The sequence below is a fragment of the Notechis scutatus genome, chromosome 2 (assembly GCF_049901735.1).
Source record: "Notechis scutatus isolate UNSWTSFEM ecotype Mainland chromosome 2, rNotScu1.2, whole genome shotgun sequence".
Classification (NCBI taxonomy): domain Eukaryota; kingdom Metazoa; phylum Chordata; class Lepidosauria; order Squamata; family Elapidae; genus Notechis; species Notechis scutatus.
The window spans coordinates 200914532-200933626 of NC_142010.1; the positions used below are offsets into that span (position 1 = coordinate 200914532).

Below are 19095 nucleotides of genomic sequence, written 5' to 3' on the forward strand. Positions count from 1 at the left end.
TATATAGCTGGTAAATACAAAAAAAAGAGGAAAATTTATATTATGTAGCATGAAGCTTGGGAGATCATCCTGAATATCAGTTGTAATAGAATAGCCTACCTTACAGTAAGCTTATGCAAGCATTTGTCTATATGTTGAACTATAAGTCATACAGTATATTGCAATAGCTCATCAAGGCATTTCGACAGTTAAATGCCCTTGCCTCCAAGGCATCACCAAGAACATTACACAACGTTTATTCCCAGACCAGTTTCAGCATTAGCTTAGAAATCAATTTCTTCCAGCAAGTGAATAGTTTATTTGAAGGGCTGGCCCTTTGACTAAACCCTCTATTTACAGTAGCCTTCGGAGCAACCAATCACAGGGCTCTTATTAGTAAGCACTGGTTGCTAGGTGTGGCTTCCTGATGGGTCTATAAAAGTAGGAACCACAATTTAAAGTTTTCCACAGACTCATTTCCCAGCTTGGAAATTATTGCTTCTGAATTTTGGAAAGGGAAAGGTATGCCTCTTTTGATATTTGTCCTTTACTAATGATTTTAGAAGTATGTAGCTTCTTATTTACTCTGGAATAGAACTTACTTGGACTTATTTCTAAGTCAGTGTAGAGCTATTTCTAAGTCAATGTAGAGCTATAGGATTATTCATATAAATTTATATGCTGTATTTTCCAGCAAAAGAGTAGAAGGTGTTTAAAACTTCATAAACTACGCAGGGAGTTAAAATTGTTTGTAATAGTCGATAGCGTAATGCTGAATAACTGTGCATTTTTTTCTTCCTGTTCTTTTCCGTTACCATGGAAAGCAGAATTATTTTTATCTACTGAAGTATGAGTTAAGAGGGAAAAAATGTGCCCCGTGCCTTATGTGGAAACTTTTTTTTAGAAAAAACATACACCCTGTGGTTAAGGAAAGCTTGCTTAACTGTTTCTCAATTGTTAAATGTTTATTCCTTTGCAAACATCAGCCACACCAAAAATAAAATATGAACTGTAAATTTTTCAAAAAGGAAACTAAGTTTAATTAAGTTTTAATTTGTTGGTAGTTATTTTTAATATAGGGACATAAGAATTGCAGAACACTGTTTGCAGTCTTTTTATTTTTCACAAGTATATTTGGAAGGAGATGCTTCTTCTTCCTTGTTTAAGTTTTTTTCAGGAATTGGTGGGGAGGAGAGAGGGCAGACAGGTTTTTCAAGTTTCTGCAGCTTCTGGCCATCAAAGAAGAGTGACCTGAGAATTAACTAGTCCTGCATAATGACAGGCAAAAGACAGTTGTCCCTTCATTTGGAAGGAACTTCCATACCCAGCTGAATCTGAAATGCACTTATTAATGAGATGGAACTCAGTACTTACTTCTGAGTTAAATAGGTAGACATCTTAGAAATATTTTCTTAAATACTTTTCAGTTTGTTGAATTGTGCTCATTTTAGCCAGTTTAAGATTGACCCTCCTATTTTATGCAATCATGCAATTCAGCTCTAATTCCAAAAGTGTTTCTCAGCTAGTATCAAAAGATTTGCAATCGTCCAGAAAGCAGTCCATGAAATGTACAAGTTGGTTGGATCTCACAGTATGTGTAAGTTATAATACATACATACACTCATAGCATCAGCAGGAATGGGACTAAACCTGGAAAAGGTTTAGAGTGGAACTAAATCTGGAAAAGGTTTAAATCACTTGACCAACCATATGAATCAGCGGCCATACTGGGAAGTCGTCATTGTTTTCCTCCTGGGATTAGGAGGAACGGAATGGGCTCCCCAACAGCTGAGATGCTGGGCCAGACTTAGAAACACATCCACCTTGAACTTTGGATTTTGGCTGTGTGTAGGAAAAGACTCGGGAATTATATCAGCTGAGATTGTTTCAGAAGTAGAGGGAGGCTGGAAGGCAGTGGGAAGGGATTCACAGTGAGATAGTAACAGGATAGGGAGATGTGGTAGGATGCAGTGGGCAGGCCATTCTCAGGGAAGGCCATCTTGGCAGATAACACTTGTGTTGCTTTCCAAGGCCCTTTGCTCAGCCTCAAAGCTTGCTCAGCCCCCAAGCCTTCACAGCCTTGGAGGCTCTACAGTCCAGCTGCCCCTGCTTAATGTCAGGTTGACCTGCAATAAAACTTATCTGATTATGGATGAGAGAACTGATCTGGTTACCAAAATCTGGTTGATCATAGATATGGGTCTTCTTCTCTGAGAAACATACACTCACGGGTTTCAAGTGTGACACCAGCTATGGTTTTGAGGCAGGGCTGCTGGGCTAGCTGTTGCTATTCTCAAATCTCTAGCAGCCTTTAGGAGAGCTACCCTGGACACAGCCAGATGCAAGCTCTCTTTGTGAAGTTGATTTGCAGGGATTAGTTGAGCTGATATTTTGCTGGACCTGCTCCAGGGACTGTGGGGGGGGGGCACTGTTTTGTAGTGGTTCATCTTCTTTTTCTATGGCCAACACCCAGAGCCTCTGAGAGGATTATTAAGTGCTGGAACAAGACTAATATGCCCCCTCCCTCACAAGAGGACGCCCCTGACCTGGAGCACCCACTTGCGGGTGGTGGCCCAGTGGCCGCAGCAGGGCTCTTCATTGCACTGGCGGGGCGGGGCCCAGCCTGGGCAGGGCATCTCACACATGTGTGGGGCAGGCCGGGAGCACTGGTCCTCTCTCGCGGAGAGGGGCACGCCATAGAGGCGGTGCAGCAGAGCGGCATGTGCTGAGGGCAGGCCGGGAGCACAGTTTCCTGTGGAGGGGTGCACCATAGAAATGAAAGTAGAATTCAATAAATTATATAAATAACTGTTCACTGAGTTTCAGATTATTAAAGGTTATGTCAAACAAGGCTGCAAGGCGGTTTTGCTATGCACACAAAGTATAGAGTATGAAGTATATATCCAATTTTTTTTCCTTTTTAAAAATTTGCTTTTGTAAAAAAATTTTTTAAAAAAACCCCTTCATGGGCCTCCTTTGAGCTCCATGGGCCCCGGAACAATGTACTGTCTGCGCCTCTCCTCAGGCCTGCCAGTATCTGTCAGTGCTATTGGGGGGAGGAAAGGTTCAGCCACAGGCCCCATTTGGTGTGCTCAAGGCTCTCTCCTATTTAACATCCATATGAAATTGTTGGGAGAGATAATCCACTGGCATGGCATTTGGTATCATCCTTATGTTGATATTTACCAATTATAAGGAGCAGTGGTGGGATTCAAATTTTTTTTTACTATCGGTTCTGTGGGCGTGGTGTGGCATGGCGTAGCTTGGTGGGCATGGTGTGGCTTGGTTGGTGGGCATGGCAGGGGAAGGTTACTGCAAAATCCCATTCCCTCCCCACCCCACTAACTTGCTTTCCAACTCCATTCTCCTGTGCAGAGCAACAAAAGAAGACCCAGCCGATCAGCTGGGACTCAGGAGGCAGAGAATAGATGTGGGCGGGGCCAGTCAGAGATGGTATTTGCTGGTTCTCCAAACTACTCATAATTTCCACTACCAGAACTGGTCAGAACCTGCTGAATACCACCTCTGGCTTGGAGCTGTAAAGGCCTGAATGGGGAGAAGGTGGCTGGAATGCTGGCAAGATGGTTTTAGTTTTTGGCCCCTGGAGTCAGGTGATTGACATCTCTGACTCTGGATATGGTAACATTGATCTGGTGAGCAATCTGGCACTCCTCTTGGACTTACAACTCCTGCTGGAAGAAGAGGTGGCAACCATGGTCAGAGAATGAATGAATGTACTGTCTGAGCTTGGGTGTGGCGTTTCATTACCGAAAATAAGTAGCATTATCAGTGCTAGGCAGGCATTTGCCCAAATCTGTCTTCTGCATCAATTACACCCATTCCTGGACTGAGGAACTTCTCACAGCTATCTCTGTCTTAATTACCTCCTATTTGGATTACTGCAATGGAAGATATCAGAAATCTGCAAGTAATCCAGAATGCAGTGGCACATACAGTTTTAGGTGTCCTATGGTTCACCCAAGTCATACCACCATTGCATGATCTATACTGGCTTCCAGTTATTCTGGAAACAATTTAAGGTTCCACTTATTACCTTTAAAGCTCTATGTGGCACAGGCCTAGGTTGCTCGCAGGACGAGAGGTTCTCTCTCATTACTAGGTCAGATAGGGTGGGTGCACATCAGGTCTCCTTCCTTAATGGGACCTTGGATGCATGCCTTCTTGGTGGTCACTCCAGGTCTTTGGAACAGCCTCCCACCAGAAATCAGAGGTACCCAACCCTCTTAAGCCTTCTGAAGGAATGTGAAGATCTGGCTCTTTCCCCAAGCCTTGGGCTAGGATTGGGGGTTGACCTGTGATGATGTTTGGTCTAGTGCCTGGGGGAAGAGTACATTTTTAGTGATGGCTTATGGATTGTTGTGAGGTACCTAGAGTCACTGTATGAGATAAGTAGATATTTAAGTTTTGTAAATAGATGGAAAAATGCCTTCAGAAATGCAGCGTAATTCTGCACATCCTAAAAGATGCATTGACCATTGCCATAGATAAGTCAAATGTTGGGGGAAATTTATAAACAACAGCAAAATTTGCTAATGCAAAACATTTTTTTTCTGAAAAAAATATGAAATGGTATGTTCCTAATAATGCCTTAATAAAATTATCTGTGGCTGAAACCAAGATGATCTTAAGATCTTGTACAAGTCATAGCTTCAGTTAGCTTAGTGCAGGCTTGTTCAACCCGCGGCCCATGGGCCGCATGCGGCCCAGGTCGCCTCGTAATGCGGCCCAACGCCCACCCCAAACTTCATGAAAGATCCAGAAAGGAGGAGGAGGAGAGGCAGGCGCGAGGCGGGGCGAGGCGAGCAACAGAAAAGGCGGGCAGCTGCAGCCCAAAAGTCCGCCCCGCCACCTCCTGCTGTTGCCGCCGCCGCCACCACCACTGCTGCATTTGCAGGAGGAGAGGTAGGCGTGAGGCGGGGTGAGGCGAGCAACAGAAAAGGCGGGCAGCCGCAGCCCAAAAGTCCCACCCCGCCACCTCCTGCTGTTGCCGCCACCACCGCTGCTGCTTCTGCCCCCGCCGCCGCTGCTGCTTCTGCCCCGTTGCCGCCACCGCCGCTGCTGCTTCTGCCCCTGCCACCGCCACCGCCGCTGCTGCTTCTGCCCCGCCACCGCTGCCGCCGCTGCTGCATTTGCAGGAGGAGAGGTAGGCGTGAGGCGGGCGAGCTTTCTTCCCCCTCCCCGCCACCCGCAAAATTTGGCCGGAAAATTAATAAAAATAAATAATTTGCAGGAGGAGAGGTAGGCGTGAGGCGGGCGAGCCCCCTCCACCCGCAAAATTTGGCCGGAAAATTATAAAATAAAAATAAATAATTTTAATAAATAATTAATAATAATAATAAATAATAATTTTATTTTATTTTATTATTAATTTAATTTAATTTAATTTAATTTAATTTAATTTAATTTAATTTAATTTAATTTAATTTAATTTAATTTAATTTAATTTAATTTAATTTAATTTAATTTAATTTAATTTAATTTAATTTAATTTAATTTAATTTAATTTATTATTTAATTTAATTAATTATTTAATTTAATTATGTGCGGCCCAAACCAAATTTTCATCTTCTAATGTGGCCCAGGGAAGGTGAAAGGTTGGACACCCCTGGCTTAGTGTTTTTTTTTAACCCCTGGTCATTCCTCTCCTAATTCCAGTAAGAGGGCAGAATAAATCAGTAAATGATGCTATTCCCTTCCCTGGTGCCCTCCAGATATATTGGAATTTGGGTTTCTCTTTTGGAAATGGGGAGAGGAACCCTCTTTGACTTTTCTGATTCTTAAAATGCCTAAAACAGATAAAAGGCCTTTTCCCTACGGAATAAAAAAGCAAAAGAAAGAAAAAAAGGGGAAAACTGTGACTTTATTCTGTTTCATTTTTTCCCCTTTGCAGAAAGTTGAATCAAGATGTCCTTTGTATCAGAATTCCTGAAGCAAGCCAGGTTTATGGATAACGATGAACAACAATACGTTGTAAGTTTCTCTAACAACTAATCAATTTGACCTTACAAAGGAATGTTGGAAGTACAGTTAAATGAATGGGACCTGTCATAAGGTGCTATAGGGCAGAGTATCAACCAGACAAAGCTCTTCCTGAAATGTATTTGAATATAAGTAGCCTGGGTTGGTAGTTGGGCTGTTGGGCTGAGGTCCAAGCTTGGCAATTTGGTTGCAAATGTTTCATCACCATTCGAGGAGACATTGTCAGTGCGCTTTGAGTTGTGCTGATCTGAGACAGATAAGCACAATTCATCGTGCACTGACAAACTCTCCTCAAATGGTGACGAAACCTTTGCAACCAAATTGCCAAGCTCAGAACTCAGACCAACAGCCCAAAGCTCTTCTTTTTTCTTTCCGGCAGTTTCTTTTCCTCTTTTTTTGACTAATCAATGTGTTCAATTCCCCACATCAGTGATTGGAGGTTCTTCTTTTTTCTTTTTTAGCTTTTTCCTCCTATTTTACAACTGATACTTTACTAATAAGTATTGGTATGGGCATCCTTTGTCCAATCCTTTTATGTATGCACGCCTTTAAATTTAGCATCCCTTAATTTAAATTTTACATTAGCATAACATTTGTAAATCAATGCTTTTCATATTTTTTGGAGCTGGTAATTGGAGGAATAATGACAAAAGTAGAGGTTTGTGGCACACACCTGGGGAAAGGCAGACTGTCTTATATTCCTTTCTATGGTATTAAAATAGGTGGTGATGTTCTTTTTAAATGGCGTTAAGCTTATTTTTAGGACTTGCTTAAATAGGCAAGCTCTGCTATGCTTTTCACTTCAGAACAGCAGGAAATGGCTCTGCTGTTTTTAGCAACGATGAAGCAAACTGAGCCACCCAAAGAGATTTCTGAGGTAGAGAGAAGTGTTTCAAAATACTGAGGCAACATTTAGTTGACTTCCTAAAATAAAAAATTCTACAAGTAGTCCTCAGCTTATGATCACAGTTGACCCCAGAGTTTCCATTGGTAAGCAAGACAGTTGTTTTTAAAAGAGTTTTGTCTCATTTTATAACCTTTCTTGCCATGGTTGTTAAACAAATCACAGCCATGGTTAAATTAGTGACATGGTTGTTCAGTGAATTTGGCTTCCCCATTGATTTTGCTTGTCAGAAGATCACAAAAGTTGATCACATGACCCCAGCACATTACAACCATCATAAATACATGCCAATTGCCAATAGCAATGGCACTTAGACTTATATACCACTTCACAGGGCTTTACAGTCTTCTCTAAGTGGTTTACAGAGTCAGTATATTGCCCCCAACAAGCTGGGTCCTTATTTTGCCCACCTTGGAAGGATGGAAAGCTGACTTAATCTTGAGCCAGTCAGGATTGAACTGCTGGCAGTCGGCAGAGTTAAGCTGCAATACTGCATTCTCACCACTGTGTGGCTCTTTGCCAAATGTCCAAATTTTGATCATGTGATTATGGGGATGCTGCAATGGTCATAAGTGTGAAAAATAGTCATAAGTCACTTTTTACAGTGCCATTGTAACTTTGAACAGTCACTAAATGAATGCTTGTAGTTCGAAGTTGCATATAGCTTCTGATTATTCACATTTAAAAACTGTTTGAAATAAATACTGATACTATGGAATAGTTATACTACTGAGACCTTGCTGAAAAACACAAATATTAAAAAAGGGAAGATTTTGCATTCATAGAATTTGTAAACTCATGCAGAAGCAGGCACCAGTGTCAAGATCATACTGCTCATCATATTGAGTCAGATATAATAGTAACCTGCTATCGCTTTATAATTACTTATTATAATGAATGTGTTTTAGCATATTCCCTTACAAATGGTGAAAATGGGTTTCCATCATTGCATCATCCAGGTTATTCTAATTTATGATGTTTTAGTTTTATCTTATTAATTAATTAATTATTTTAATTATAAGAATACAACACGGTGCAGCTGTTCTGGCGTTACAATATATATACTATATATATGTTGCTTCACTATTTACAATCCTCTTATATAATTATTAAAATTAAATTTTATTATTTATTATTAAATTTAATAATATAATCATTAAAATTATTTAAAATTATTATTGTTTTTGAATGTACCTTGAATATTTGGGCAAGATTTTTAATTTGTAAACAAATTAAATGTTTTAATTTTTCAATTTATTCTTAACAGAAAAATTCTAAAACTGGTTCCGCAGTCCATGCTTATCCCAGTTTTGACCCTTCAGCTGATGCGGTTGCACTAAACAAAGCCATAACTGCTAAAGGTAGGAAGGAAAGATAAAATCTGTGAATGTAGATACAGTGATTTTTGCTCAGATTCTTATTTCTCCAGTGCCAATGCCAATTTAGCCTATTTTTTAAAGGTCCACGCAAAAATGCACCCACATTTTTGTGTGCTTTTTCCTAAGCATCTTGTGGAACAGTAGATCAAGACAGTTTCAACAAAGTCAAAATTGTAGCAGAATAGCTTCAAATCATGGTGTCATTTTTTTTCTTGACTTCTGTTTCCTTTTTCCTTGAGTTGTCACATGAGCCATCCCATTCAGCAAAAGGCCATATTTTGCATTGCCTTACAAGAAATCATTTCCTTAAATCAGGGGTGTCCAACCATGGGAATTTTAAGGCTTAGTGGACTTTTAATTCCCAGAATTCCCCAGCCAACTGGCTGGAGAATTCTGGAAGTTGAAGTCCACAAGTCTTAAAGTTGCCAAGGATGGACACCTGTGACCTAAATAACGATGAGGTGAAGACAAGCAAGAGTAGTTTTAAGCATTTAGAGAGAATAGACGCAAGAGAGCAAGCATTTCCTCTTAAAATGTTAGGAAAAGCATGCAGAATGTGACTTCTGGAATTCTTTCCAGCTTCTTAAAATACTCTTAGTCATGTGACCAGCAAGGAAGAGACAGGAGGGTTTTAGAATGGATGCATCTGTGATAGTCTCAAGAATGTGAATTGGTAGGACTTTTTTCTTCAGAACCTCTGGCCCATGTTTAAATTTAAATTTTGGAGGCTTCTTCACCTCATACCAAATCTAGTGTTCCATTCTAGTTTTAGAAAGTTGTTCTTCAGCTGGATAGAATCCAATATCCCTTGACATATTTCTCTTTACAATGTAATGTTGGAAGGTATAAAAAAAAGATTTTTAGCCAGGTTATAGATGTCAATGAAAACAAGCTTGTTGATAACTCAGTTGAGCAACAGTGTTACCTTTTGATTTATTGGTTATAGTATGGATTGAATTGATTATGCTTCTGTTAATGAATTTCCCCCCTCATTCATGATTTAGGAGTTGATGAAGCAGGCATCATTGAAATTTTGACCAAAAGAACCAATTCCCAACGACAGCAGATCAAAAAGACCTATCAACAGGTGCATGGCAAGGTAACTTCCTTAGTACATACCTTACCTAGATATAGTACTTTTCACTTTTAGCATATTATGTATGATTAGATCAGTCTTTCTCAAGCTAGGCAATTTTAAGAGGTGTGGAATTCAACTCCCAGAATTCAGAAGTATGCTGGCTGGGAAATTCTAGGAATTGAAATCCACCCATTTTAACATTTCCAAGTTTGAGAAAGAACAGCTGAGATGAATAAATAAAATATTAAATTCATTACCATGTTGATGGTTGGAATATGATTTCTAAAAATAGGCTACATAAAGCACACTAGCTTTTTAATGTTGGGGGGTGGGAGAAGTATAGCTTCAATTGACCATCATGGTTCTGATTCGGGTTTGAGGAGCTTCATTGTAGAACATAGAACATAGAATAGTAGAGAGGAAAGGACTTTGGAGGTCTTCTAGTCCAGCCTTCTCTTCAAGCAGGATTTGCTATAAATGGCTGCCCAGTCTCTTCTTGAAAATAGGAGTTTTGTCTCCTATTTTTTAAAAATAGAACCTGGATCACTCAGCTACAGGCAGGTAAGCCTCACCTGTGAACGGGTGTGAACAGAATGAGCAAAGAAAAGCCACTTTACAAGGATAAATTAACAAGGACTTCAACAAATCTATCAGAGCTGTTTGTTCTGTAAGTGCAAGCGCTTTATTTAGGAGATTATCGCATGTCTAGAGGACAAAAGACAAGGAGTTACTGTATGTACATATTAAAAAATGTAAACCAACTGTTTTTTCCTTGAGGCAAGAAAATGAAGTTTTTATACATGGTTTGTTATCAAACATTTTCTTGTGTGTTTCGAAAGTAATGTTTTATCATCTGAATAAGTTCTATAGAGAGTTGTTATACATTTGTTTGTTTTTTCTTGTAGCCTCTGGAAGAAGCTTTGAAAAAAGCTCTCAAAAGCAATCTAGAAGATGTCGTAGTGGCTATGCTGAAAACTCCTGCCGAATTTGACGCTGATGAGCTTAGATACTCTATGAAGGTATGCTTGTCTTTCAAGGCAAAAAGAGGAGAAAGAGAGAGAGAGAGAGAGAAATCTTCTCAGTTTAAAGCAGGGGTGTCAAACCTTGGCAACTTTAAGACTTGTGGACTTCAATTCCTGGAATTCCCCAGCCAGTGGCTGGGGAATTTCAGGAGTTGAGGTCCACAAGTCTTAAAGCTACCAAGATTGGACACTATTAGCTTACAGAGACATTGGAATGAATGGTATGTTTGCTGGAAGTTGTCATGTGCTCAATCAAGAAGCTGTAGGAGTTCCAGGATGATGACACTGTCAATATATAACCAATATAGGGGGTAATCATATGGCTCAGGACAATGCAAACTATTTTGGGATGAATTCCCACTTGGTCCTCCAAGTTCTATTAAGTGCTAAGTGTTAAATTCCAAAAGTGCACAGTGAAGTGATCAAGGACTGAAAGAATCTAGAATAAATGCAGTTAATATAATTGCTTTCTGGTGCGTGGAATCACTCCATTTCAACAATATTCCTTCTTTGTCGTTCCTTACCGAACTTTCTTCAAAACAGTTTATGTTGTATCCATCCAATTCATTCTTTTCTTTGTTTCTCTTTTCCTTTCTTTTTCTGTCAAAATATTTCAGTATAATTAATATAATCCTGGCATATTAGAAGAATAAACGTCTTGGAAATTACAAGGCAATTTATCAGACACAGAAGAAATTAGAGTTACCTGCATTGGAGAGCAATGTAGAATTATTCTTCCTTTGAAACTATAGGGTAGTTTTGACAAATGATGAGAGTCAAAAAAGAAGGTAAACAATAGAGTCTTTTCCACAGTGTCCTCAAGGCAGATTAACATTTATGTATCATATTTATACCATATGGCAATCTAAACTTTCTGTGGTTTATCAAAAAAACAGACAAACTAATACATAGTAAGGCATCAAAATACCTACAACAATCTGAATATTAAAACCATTGATAGAAGTCAAGCAATGTCACACTTTGGTGCTTTCTGGGAAAATTCCATGTTCAACTCCTCTAGAAAATGGATAATGTTAGAGTCAATTGAGCTGCCATTCCAGAGAGATGAAAAAAATCACATTTCTGGGCTTTAGATCTCTGACCTCCTGACAATAAAAAAGTACCCAGGACTTCTCCAAACTTCATTGGATCATTTGGTACAACTTCAGTGGAGAAATACAGTCCTGCAAGTAAGGTATCAAGCCAGAATAGGCTTTATGGATTAAAACTGCGCTTAAAATTGCACTCAGAAACTAATATAGACCTGTGCAGTGTCTGCAAAATAGTATAAGAGGAACCCATTAGCAACTGCTGAGCCTCTGCAATTCGACCACTACAAGTGGTCTTTAAAGGCAGTCCCATGTAGGGCACATTGTAGTAGTCTAAATGGATGGTAATAAGGATATGACAAAATAAAATGTCAAGCTAGCCCCATGTTAACCTTTGTAGTTCAAGATTCCATTATTGTGATCTGTCATCCAGATAGATATAGGTGAACTAATATTTCCAGCAAGGGCATAAAAACTGGAATTGTAGCTCAGTAACATTTTATAGCCAAAGGTTTCCTGCATCTGTCTGAACATTGCACTTGATGGAATAAATTATTTTATAAAGCAAAGCTTTGCTTATGTATATTGATTTATTGCCAAACAGGGGCTTGGAACAGATGAAGATATCTTAATTGAGATTCTGGCATCAAGGAACAATAATGAAATTAGAAACCTCAGCAGACAGTATCAAGAAGGTAAATTACTCCTTAAAAAAACAAAAACACCTTAGATCTATTTTGTTAATGCCTCTTCAGCCAACAACGTGAAGCATTTTGGTAGTCATTTGTTGATACAGATGAAGTTATGCATCTTGTTTATGGTACACCTGAACAGAAAAAAACAGCTGAAAATTTTAGAATGCTAAATTCTACTAGTTTTTCACCAATTGAAGATAAAAATGAGCAGGCTGTCAATCTAATGTACAAGAAAGAATAGAACATCTGTAAAGTTATATTCTGTTTTTGAACATCTAATTGAAAATAACTTGTGCATAATGATAATTTTTATTTATGATAACCTGCAAGTTTTCCAATGAAGATAAAATTGGAATTTCTTCATGGATAGCTTTCAAAGAATCATTTACATCTTACATTGTGAAATCTAAGCAATGATTTAAAAATGCAAGCCCGAGGAGATTGCAAAATGAGTTGAGTAAAAATGTAGAAGCTGTATGTAAGGAATAAAATAATGTATGGCTAATTCTTGCATTTGAAGCTCTTTTCTCAATATGTTTGCTCTTCTGCAGCTTTTAAGAGAGACCTCGCCAAAGACATTGCCTCAGACACTTCGGGAGATTTTCAGAAGGCTTTGCTTGCCTTAGCAAAGGTTTGTAGTACTCCATGACGTTCAGAAGACATGTTGATTCAGGAATGATCTGTGTTTGTAGTCTACAATATTGAACTAAGTGAGGCTGATTTGTTTCAGGGTGACCGGAATGAAAATCCACATGTGAATGAAGAGTTGGTAGACAATGATGCCCGGGTAAGTAATACTTATTGCTACCTTTTATGTCTCTTTTGTCTTGTCTGTCAAAAACAAGGCTTCCTTCAGGCAAGTGAATCCGTTCCAATCATTCCTCCCATGTTCCCAGGAAAGAATGAATATGGGGACTTGGAGCTGCATTTCCCAGCAGAATGTCCCCAAGGTGTTTTTTTCAAAGACAACTGGACTTCCTTGATTATTTCCTTTTGAAAACGTTTTGCTTTTCATCCAAGAAGCTTCTTTATTTTAGAACTGAATAAGCTTCTTGGATGAAAAGTGAAATGTTTTCAAAAGGAAATAATCAAGGAAGTCCACTTGCCTTTTGGAAAAAACATATTTAGGACAACTATGGCCTGTATGATTGAGAATTTCCACAGACATTTCCCAGCAGAAGGGGGCTATATGATACAATACCCACTTTAAATTTTACAACCACCAAAAGGCACAAAGCAAAAGGATGTGGGACCTATGGGTTTCCTATAATCAGTCTTTGTTGGGGGATTTACTTCCTGCCATTGCTTTTCCCAGTTGGTCAGTGGCTGATCCATTCTAGGAACCATCTTATGTTTCTTAGTCAGGATGGCTCATACAAACTCATTTGTTAAAGAAGTGTATTAGAGTTGCAAGCCAAGAAAGGAAGTGAAAGATCCTGCAGGAACCACACGTCTTATGTAGACAAAAGAAATAGGGAATAATAATGCACATCAAAATGTCAGAGGGTTGGACTTACGCTGAAGCCTTTAACCCTGACATTAGCTACTACCCAGCTGTGTCTTGCTGGGGTTGGTAAATGAGCTGAATCTAGTCCCTGAATGTGATTAAGTTGCTCGTGTGTTCATTGGTTGTGGGGAACTCTTAGGGAATCCTTTTTAATCAGGACATTAAATTAGTATCAATAACTACTGAATTTTGGGGAGGTATATATTAACATAACGATGTCTTTATTTGTTAATTAGCCATCAGCTGATCAAAGGAAACTCTTCTTTGTCATACTGACAAAATGATAGCTATTGTACCTGAAACAAGATAAGAGTTTCTTTGGAGTAGAGTTAACACACATCACTGAGTTTTCAGGGTCACCCCATATGAGAGCTAATATAGTGGTGAAGAGTGTGAGATATGGGGCTGAAAATTTTGGAGTTAGGATTTTGCTGTGGTTCTAATCACAGTAAATGGTTTGGTTCTCAGCCTTTCGTCTGCAGTTGGGGGGGTCAAGCTGACACCTTCTGGAAAGAATGCTGTTACAAAGTCTTTTGCTTGAATTCAATTATTATAATATCTAATATTTTGGAATCTCTCTCTTGAAATGGTTTCTTTCATTGTCATAGAAATTGTATGAGGCTGGAGAGAGAAAAAAAGGAACGGATGTTAACACTTTCATTGAAATTCTCACTACCAGAAGTTCCGCACACCTTCGAAGAGGTAAGAAGAAAATATGTTGCTGAAATGCTTTTATTTTAAAGAGAAATGTTTTAATAGCATTTTTTAAAAAAAATATGCAAAAAAAAATACTATGTAATGATTTCTTTGTGAGATTTGAAGAAGGGTTAACCAAAGCTATTCTGCTGTACGATGGACAATCTGCTAAAATTAGTATACAGGTAGTTCTCTACTTACAACCATTCATTTAAGGGCTGTTTTAAAGTTACAGAAGCACTGAAAAATGTGACTTATGACCATTTTCCACACATGTGACCTTTGCAGCATCCCATGGTCATGTGATCAAAGTTCAAATGCTTGGCAGCTGGCATGTATTTCTGACAGTTGCAGTGTCCTGGGGTCATTTGATCTCCTTTTGCAACCTCCTGATAAACAAAGTCAATGGGGAAGCAGATTCATTTACTAACTTAATAACTAGCGTGATTCACTTAAAAAAAGGTCATACAGTGGTGCACCAACTCACTTAACAATTGTCTAGCTGAGCAATTGTGGTTGTATGTCGAGGAACATCTTTATTTAAATCCAGAAATGGAGCGTGCAGCCCTTCTTATTTAAACTAGCATAATGTGAGATTCCAGGAGTGTGTACAGGTAGTCTTTAAGTTACTAATGGAATGGAGCCTGCCCATTCCATTTGTAACCCAAGGATTTGTGGGAGTGAATCTCGTACCTTCAACAGGATCACTCCCTCCTTTCGCCCACGCATTCACTAATCAAATGTGAGGCTTGTTAAGTGCACGTGAGGTATTTTAGGGTGAGGAAGTCCATGGGGGAGGGGCTAGTGATGGAACAGGCCACCTGCCTAAGACCACCCAAGGTGGTCCCCGATCCAGTGAAATATCTCATGCTCCCCACAATTGCTTTCCTTCCCACCCAACCTGCTGTGCCGGGCCATTTATATTGTGAAGATCTAGCAAGCAGTATCCTCTCCAGCCTCTCAGCCACATGTGCCACTCTGCGCTCCGTTTGGGCCTCCACAGGCCTAGTCTAGCACGTTGCCAGCCGAAATGGAGCTTCTCAGGGGTGGATTCACCCCTCAGAGGATCCGTTCAGGTGTTCAGAGGCCTTGCCTGGCATGTTGCCAGCTGAAATGGAGTATTGCAGGGGCCGATTCACCCCTCAGAAGCTCCACTTCGGCCGGCAACATGCAGGATGAATGTTGCAGAGTCTCTGAGGTTGTTTGTAAGGGTGAACAACTGCTGTGGTGCTGCAAGATTCGTAATTTTGGGAGTTGTTCATAAACCTTCGGGGGGCGCTCATTGTGTAACTTCAAAAGTTTGCTAAGGAAATGCTCGTAATCTGGGGATTACTGTATAGCTCCCAGAAGCCTTGCATGTGGTCTCTGTCCCTTCTGAAAGCTGACAGCAAATTATAATCTTGATCTGATAGATGGGAAAATTAAATACATGCAGCACAATCATATGCTGTGTACTTGTTAGGGGAACAATCTATTCCAAATTGTCCTCTTTGTTTTCAGTTTTTAAGAGATACCAGAGCTACAGCAAACATGACATGGAGAAAGTTCTGGACCTCGAGCTGAAAGGAGACATTGAGAATTGCTTGACAGCAATTGGTATGTAACCCTCTTCTGTACGAAAGGTGTTCCTTCCTAAATTTGATTCCAAGATTATGCCTTCTGAAATGTTATTCTCTCAGAGATCAGATTGGTCCTGATCCTTTTGACTTTTAACAAAGCCCTGAAGGCTTGTGAATGCCCTCATGTCCTTGAGGATGGAGGTCAGCGTGTCTCTTGGGCCACAGTGTGGTTTTATTGCCAGTTATTATTGCTTTTATCTCAGCTGCTGACTGTGTATTTATTTTGCACTTTTGTATGTGTATTTTTTGCTAGGGTTTTTTCACCCAGTCTTACTTGTTTGAGAGAAGCAGCTAATAAAAATAGAAATAAATTAATTTGCCTCTTAGGTTAATAAGGCTGCAGTCCTACACAGTACCCTTGAAGCTGGGGTGGGCATAGCCTTAGATCTTACCCTGCATTGTCAACCAGTGACATTAACAACAACGAAGTATTATATTATGTTTTGTCAAATTTTTGTCATTCCATAAGTGAGTTTTGGTACATGCAAAAGTATGAAAACAGACAGAGTCCTATCTTATTATTATACAATCACTTCCAGAAGAAGACTGGTAAATCTGAGAAAGCAATACAAATATTTTATGGGTGGTTTTTTAAATGAATGAATGAATAATAAATAAATAAATGGGAATTAACTTTGGAAAATATTCAGTTGTATCAACAAAACAGAGGAGCGTGCATCTGTTTTATCTTTCCTTTGCCAGCTGTGTTTTAACTTTTGGGATAAAACTTTACTAAGCAGTTCAAGGTTATTTCTTAACGTCATAAAGAGGTTTCTTTTCTTCCTGCTTCTCTCCCCAGTTCTGCCACAATTCTATTGTTAGCTATATATAACTTAATGTGTAATTATTCATGAGATCACAATCTTTGGGAAAATACATGGTGTTTCTTTCTTTGCACCTTGCCTTTGTTTATCTATGGTTCATAAATAATCTTGGTTCTTTCTCATTTCTAGTGAAATGTGCTGTAAGCAAGCCGGCTTTCTTTGCTGAGAAGCTGTACCTAGCAATGAAGGTAAAGTAAATGCTACTAGCAGGAAGAGGGCTTTGTTTTAAAGACGTGTATGCCAACACACAAAGATTACATTTTCGATCTTCTGATCCTTTCTCTTGAAAATGAGAATAATCAGTTTGTACCACATTTCCAATTAAGGCAGACAATATTGGGCACAAATTAGAAATAATGTTTTCAAAGAACTTAACTCCTTCCATTCCCACCCACCATTCAGTCAGATCTGAAGAAGCTTCCTGGATGAGAAGCAAAATGTCTTCAAGGAAAAAACAAAAGTGCAGTTACCTTTTGAAAAAGCACACACATTTTTGGAATCACATACATGTTTGCAAGATCTCACACCCGCCTGGCAAACAGTATCTGGGAGTGGTTCATTATGCTGCTTACAATAGCAGAGGCCTTTCTGAAATGAGAAAAGCTCACAGCAAGGACTCTCTGACTCTGTGGAGACAGATTCCCCTCTAACAGAAACTCAGGTGGTGTAAACAGTGGAGTGTGAACTCAGATTTCTAGTACAGACAGGTGTGGCTTCAGTTTCATTGATATGGGTGTAGACAGAAAGATTATGATGCCTATTTCTGAATGAATATGCAAGGACATTTGTTTCTCTGAGGTGGCTCTTTGGTGTGGGATCCTTGGTGTTTTCGGAGCTACAAATGGCTCTTTTGTCGTCTTCTGGGTTGCCACTTGAAAGCCTGGAGACTTATCATAAAGGCAAAGAGAGTTTAAATTATCTCACAAACCAAGCAGAATTATGAAAAGAGTTTGTTTCCATTCTTTTTCCCCCTCCAAAGGGTTCCGGAACCCGTCACAGAACTCTGAACAGAATTATGGTGTCACGGGCTGAAATCGACATGAATGAGATCAAAGGTTTTTACAAGGCAAAATACGGGGTGTCTCTCTGCCAGGCAATTTTGGTAGGTTATTTCTGCTTTTATTTGCAGTTAACAGGGGTTTAAGGAATTAGACCTTGTGGTTAAGGAATTAGAACCAGAACTAAGTAGCTGTGTGGTTTGCAATAGGACTTTTTATTTCTATTGACAGAATTACACATGTTGTTACTGTATTTGGATGGGGGTAATAGTAATATAATTTGAGGCTATTATAATTAAGAGTAAGGTTTTTTATTAACCTTGTTAATCTTTAGAACATGGGTTCGCCCAGTTTTTAAAGTAATTCTTCAGCACACATAAAATACTGAGTTTTGGTTTTGTGTGATTGCAGCCAAACAAGTGGAGACAGGATTGTGTACAGTGCATGAACCTAGCTTTGGAATATAAGCAGGGGTGAGATGAATGGGAGGGATATGATTGCACTACTCTGGTTTAGTTGGATATGAATTCTTTTCATTTTTTCCCCCATGCAGGATGAAACAAAGGGAGATTACGAAAAAATTTTGGTGGCTTTGTGCGGCGGTGATAACTAAGTTCTGCATCTTGTACATTCCAGTTACTTCCTTGAGAATAGTTGGGAATATGATCTTCCTTAACTAAAGGAATATTTGAACCACACTTTCTTTGAATAAGAAGAAAGTCTTTTTTATATACATCTAAAGCCAAGAGCATAGAAAGAACCATTGTGTTTGCTTTTGCAAGATATATAAAACATTAGTGTTTGTCTACGCAGGCCCAGTTAACATTCCAAATAAAATAAAATCTGTTATCCAGTGTGATGATTTATTTTCTCCTGTCGACGTTGATTCTGTGCCTTTAAGAAAGAAAGATGCAAATGTTAATCCCAGGAAGAAGCTCACTAGAGTCACCACAGTCTCAACACAATGAGCCTTACCAGTGGCCCACACACATCCTTAGACATGCATTCTGGTTGCCATACAATGGAAACTTTCAAAAGTTCTAGGGAAGAGTACTAGTAGCATGCTGGAGATGGGAGGACTCACCTGATGGTTTTCACTATAGTCAAGACACACATTTATAAATATTAGTGGTGATTTACTTGAGAAGCACCTACTTGTCAGTATGCAAGGTTTGGAAGGGATCTTAAAGATCATCTAGCTTTCCTTTCCCATTGCAGTAATCTATTATTATAATATTCTGGACAGATTATCATCCAGCCTGTGTTTAAACTCTTTCACCAAAGACTCCACCATTTCCTGAGACTCTCTGCTGTATTGCTAGACATCTCTTACTGTAGCATAAGT

General features: G+C 39.3%; 1 protein-coding gene across 1 annotated transcript; it reads left to right on the forward strand.

Annotated features, from left to right (window-relative positions):
* Positions 1 to 445: 445 nt before the first annotated feature.
* ANXA1 (annexin A1) lies at positions 446 to 18599 on the forward strand. Its single transcript, XM_026675212.2, has 13 exons — positions 446 to 501; positions 5891 to 5970; positions 8151 to 8244; positions 9267 to 9361; positions 10246 to 10359; positions 12016 to 12106; positions 12658 to 12737; positions 12837 to 12893; positions 14222 to 14315; positions 15810 to 15905; positions 16882 to 16940; positions 17732 to 17854; positions 18304 to 18599. Exons 2-13 carry the CDS (start codon positions 5905 to 5907, stop codon positions 18361 to 18363), a joined length of 1029 nt encoding a protein of 342 aa, XP_026530997.2. The 5' UTR covers positions 446 to 501; positions 5891 to 5904; the 3' UTR covers positions 18364 to 18599.
* Positions 18600 to 19095: the final 496 nt, after the last annotated feature.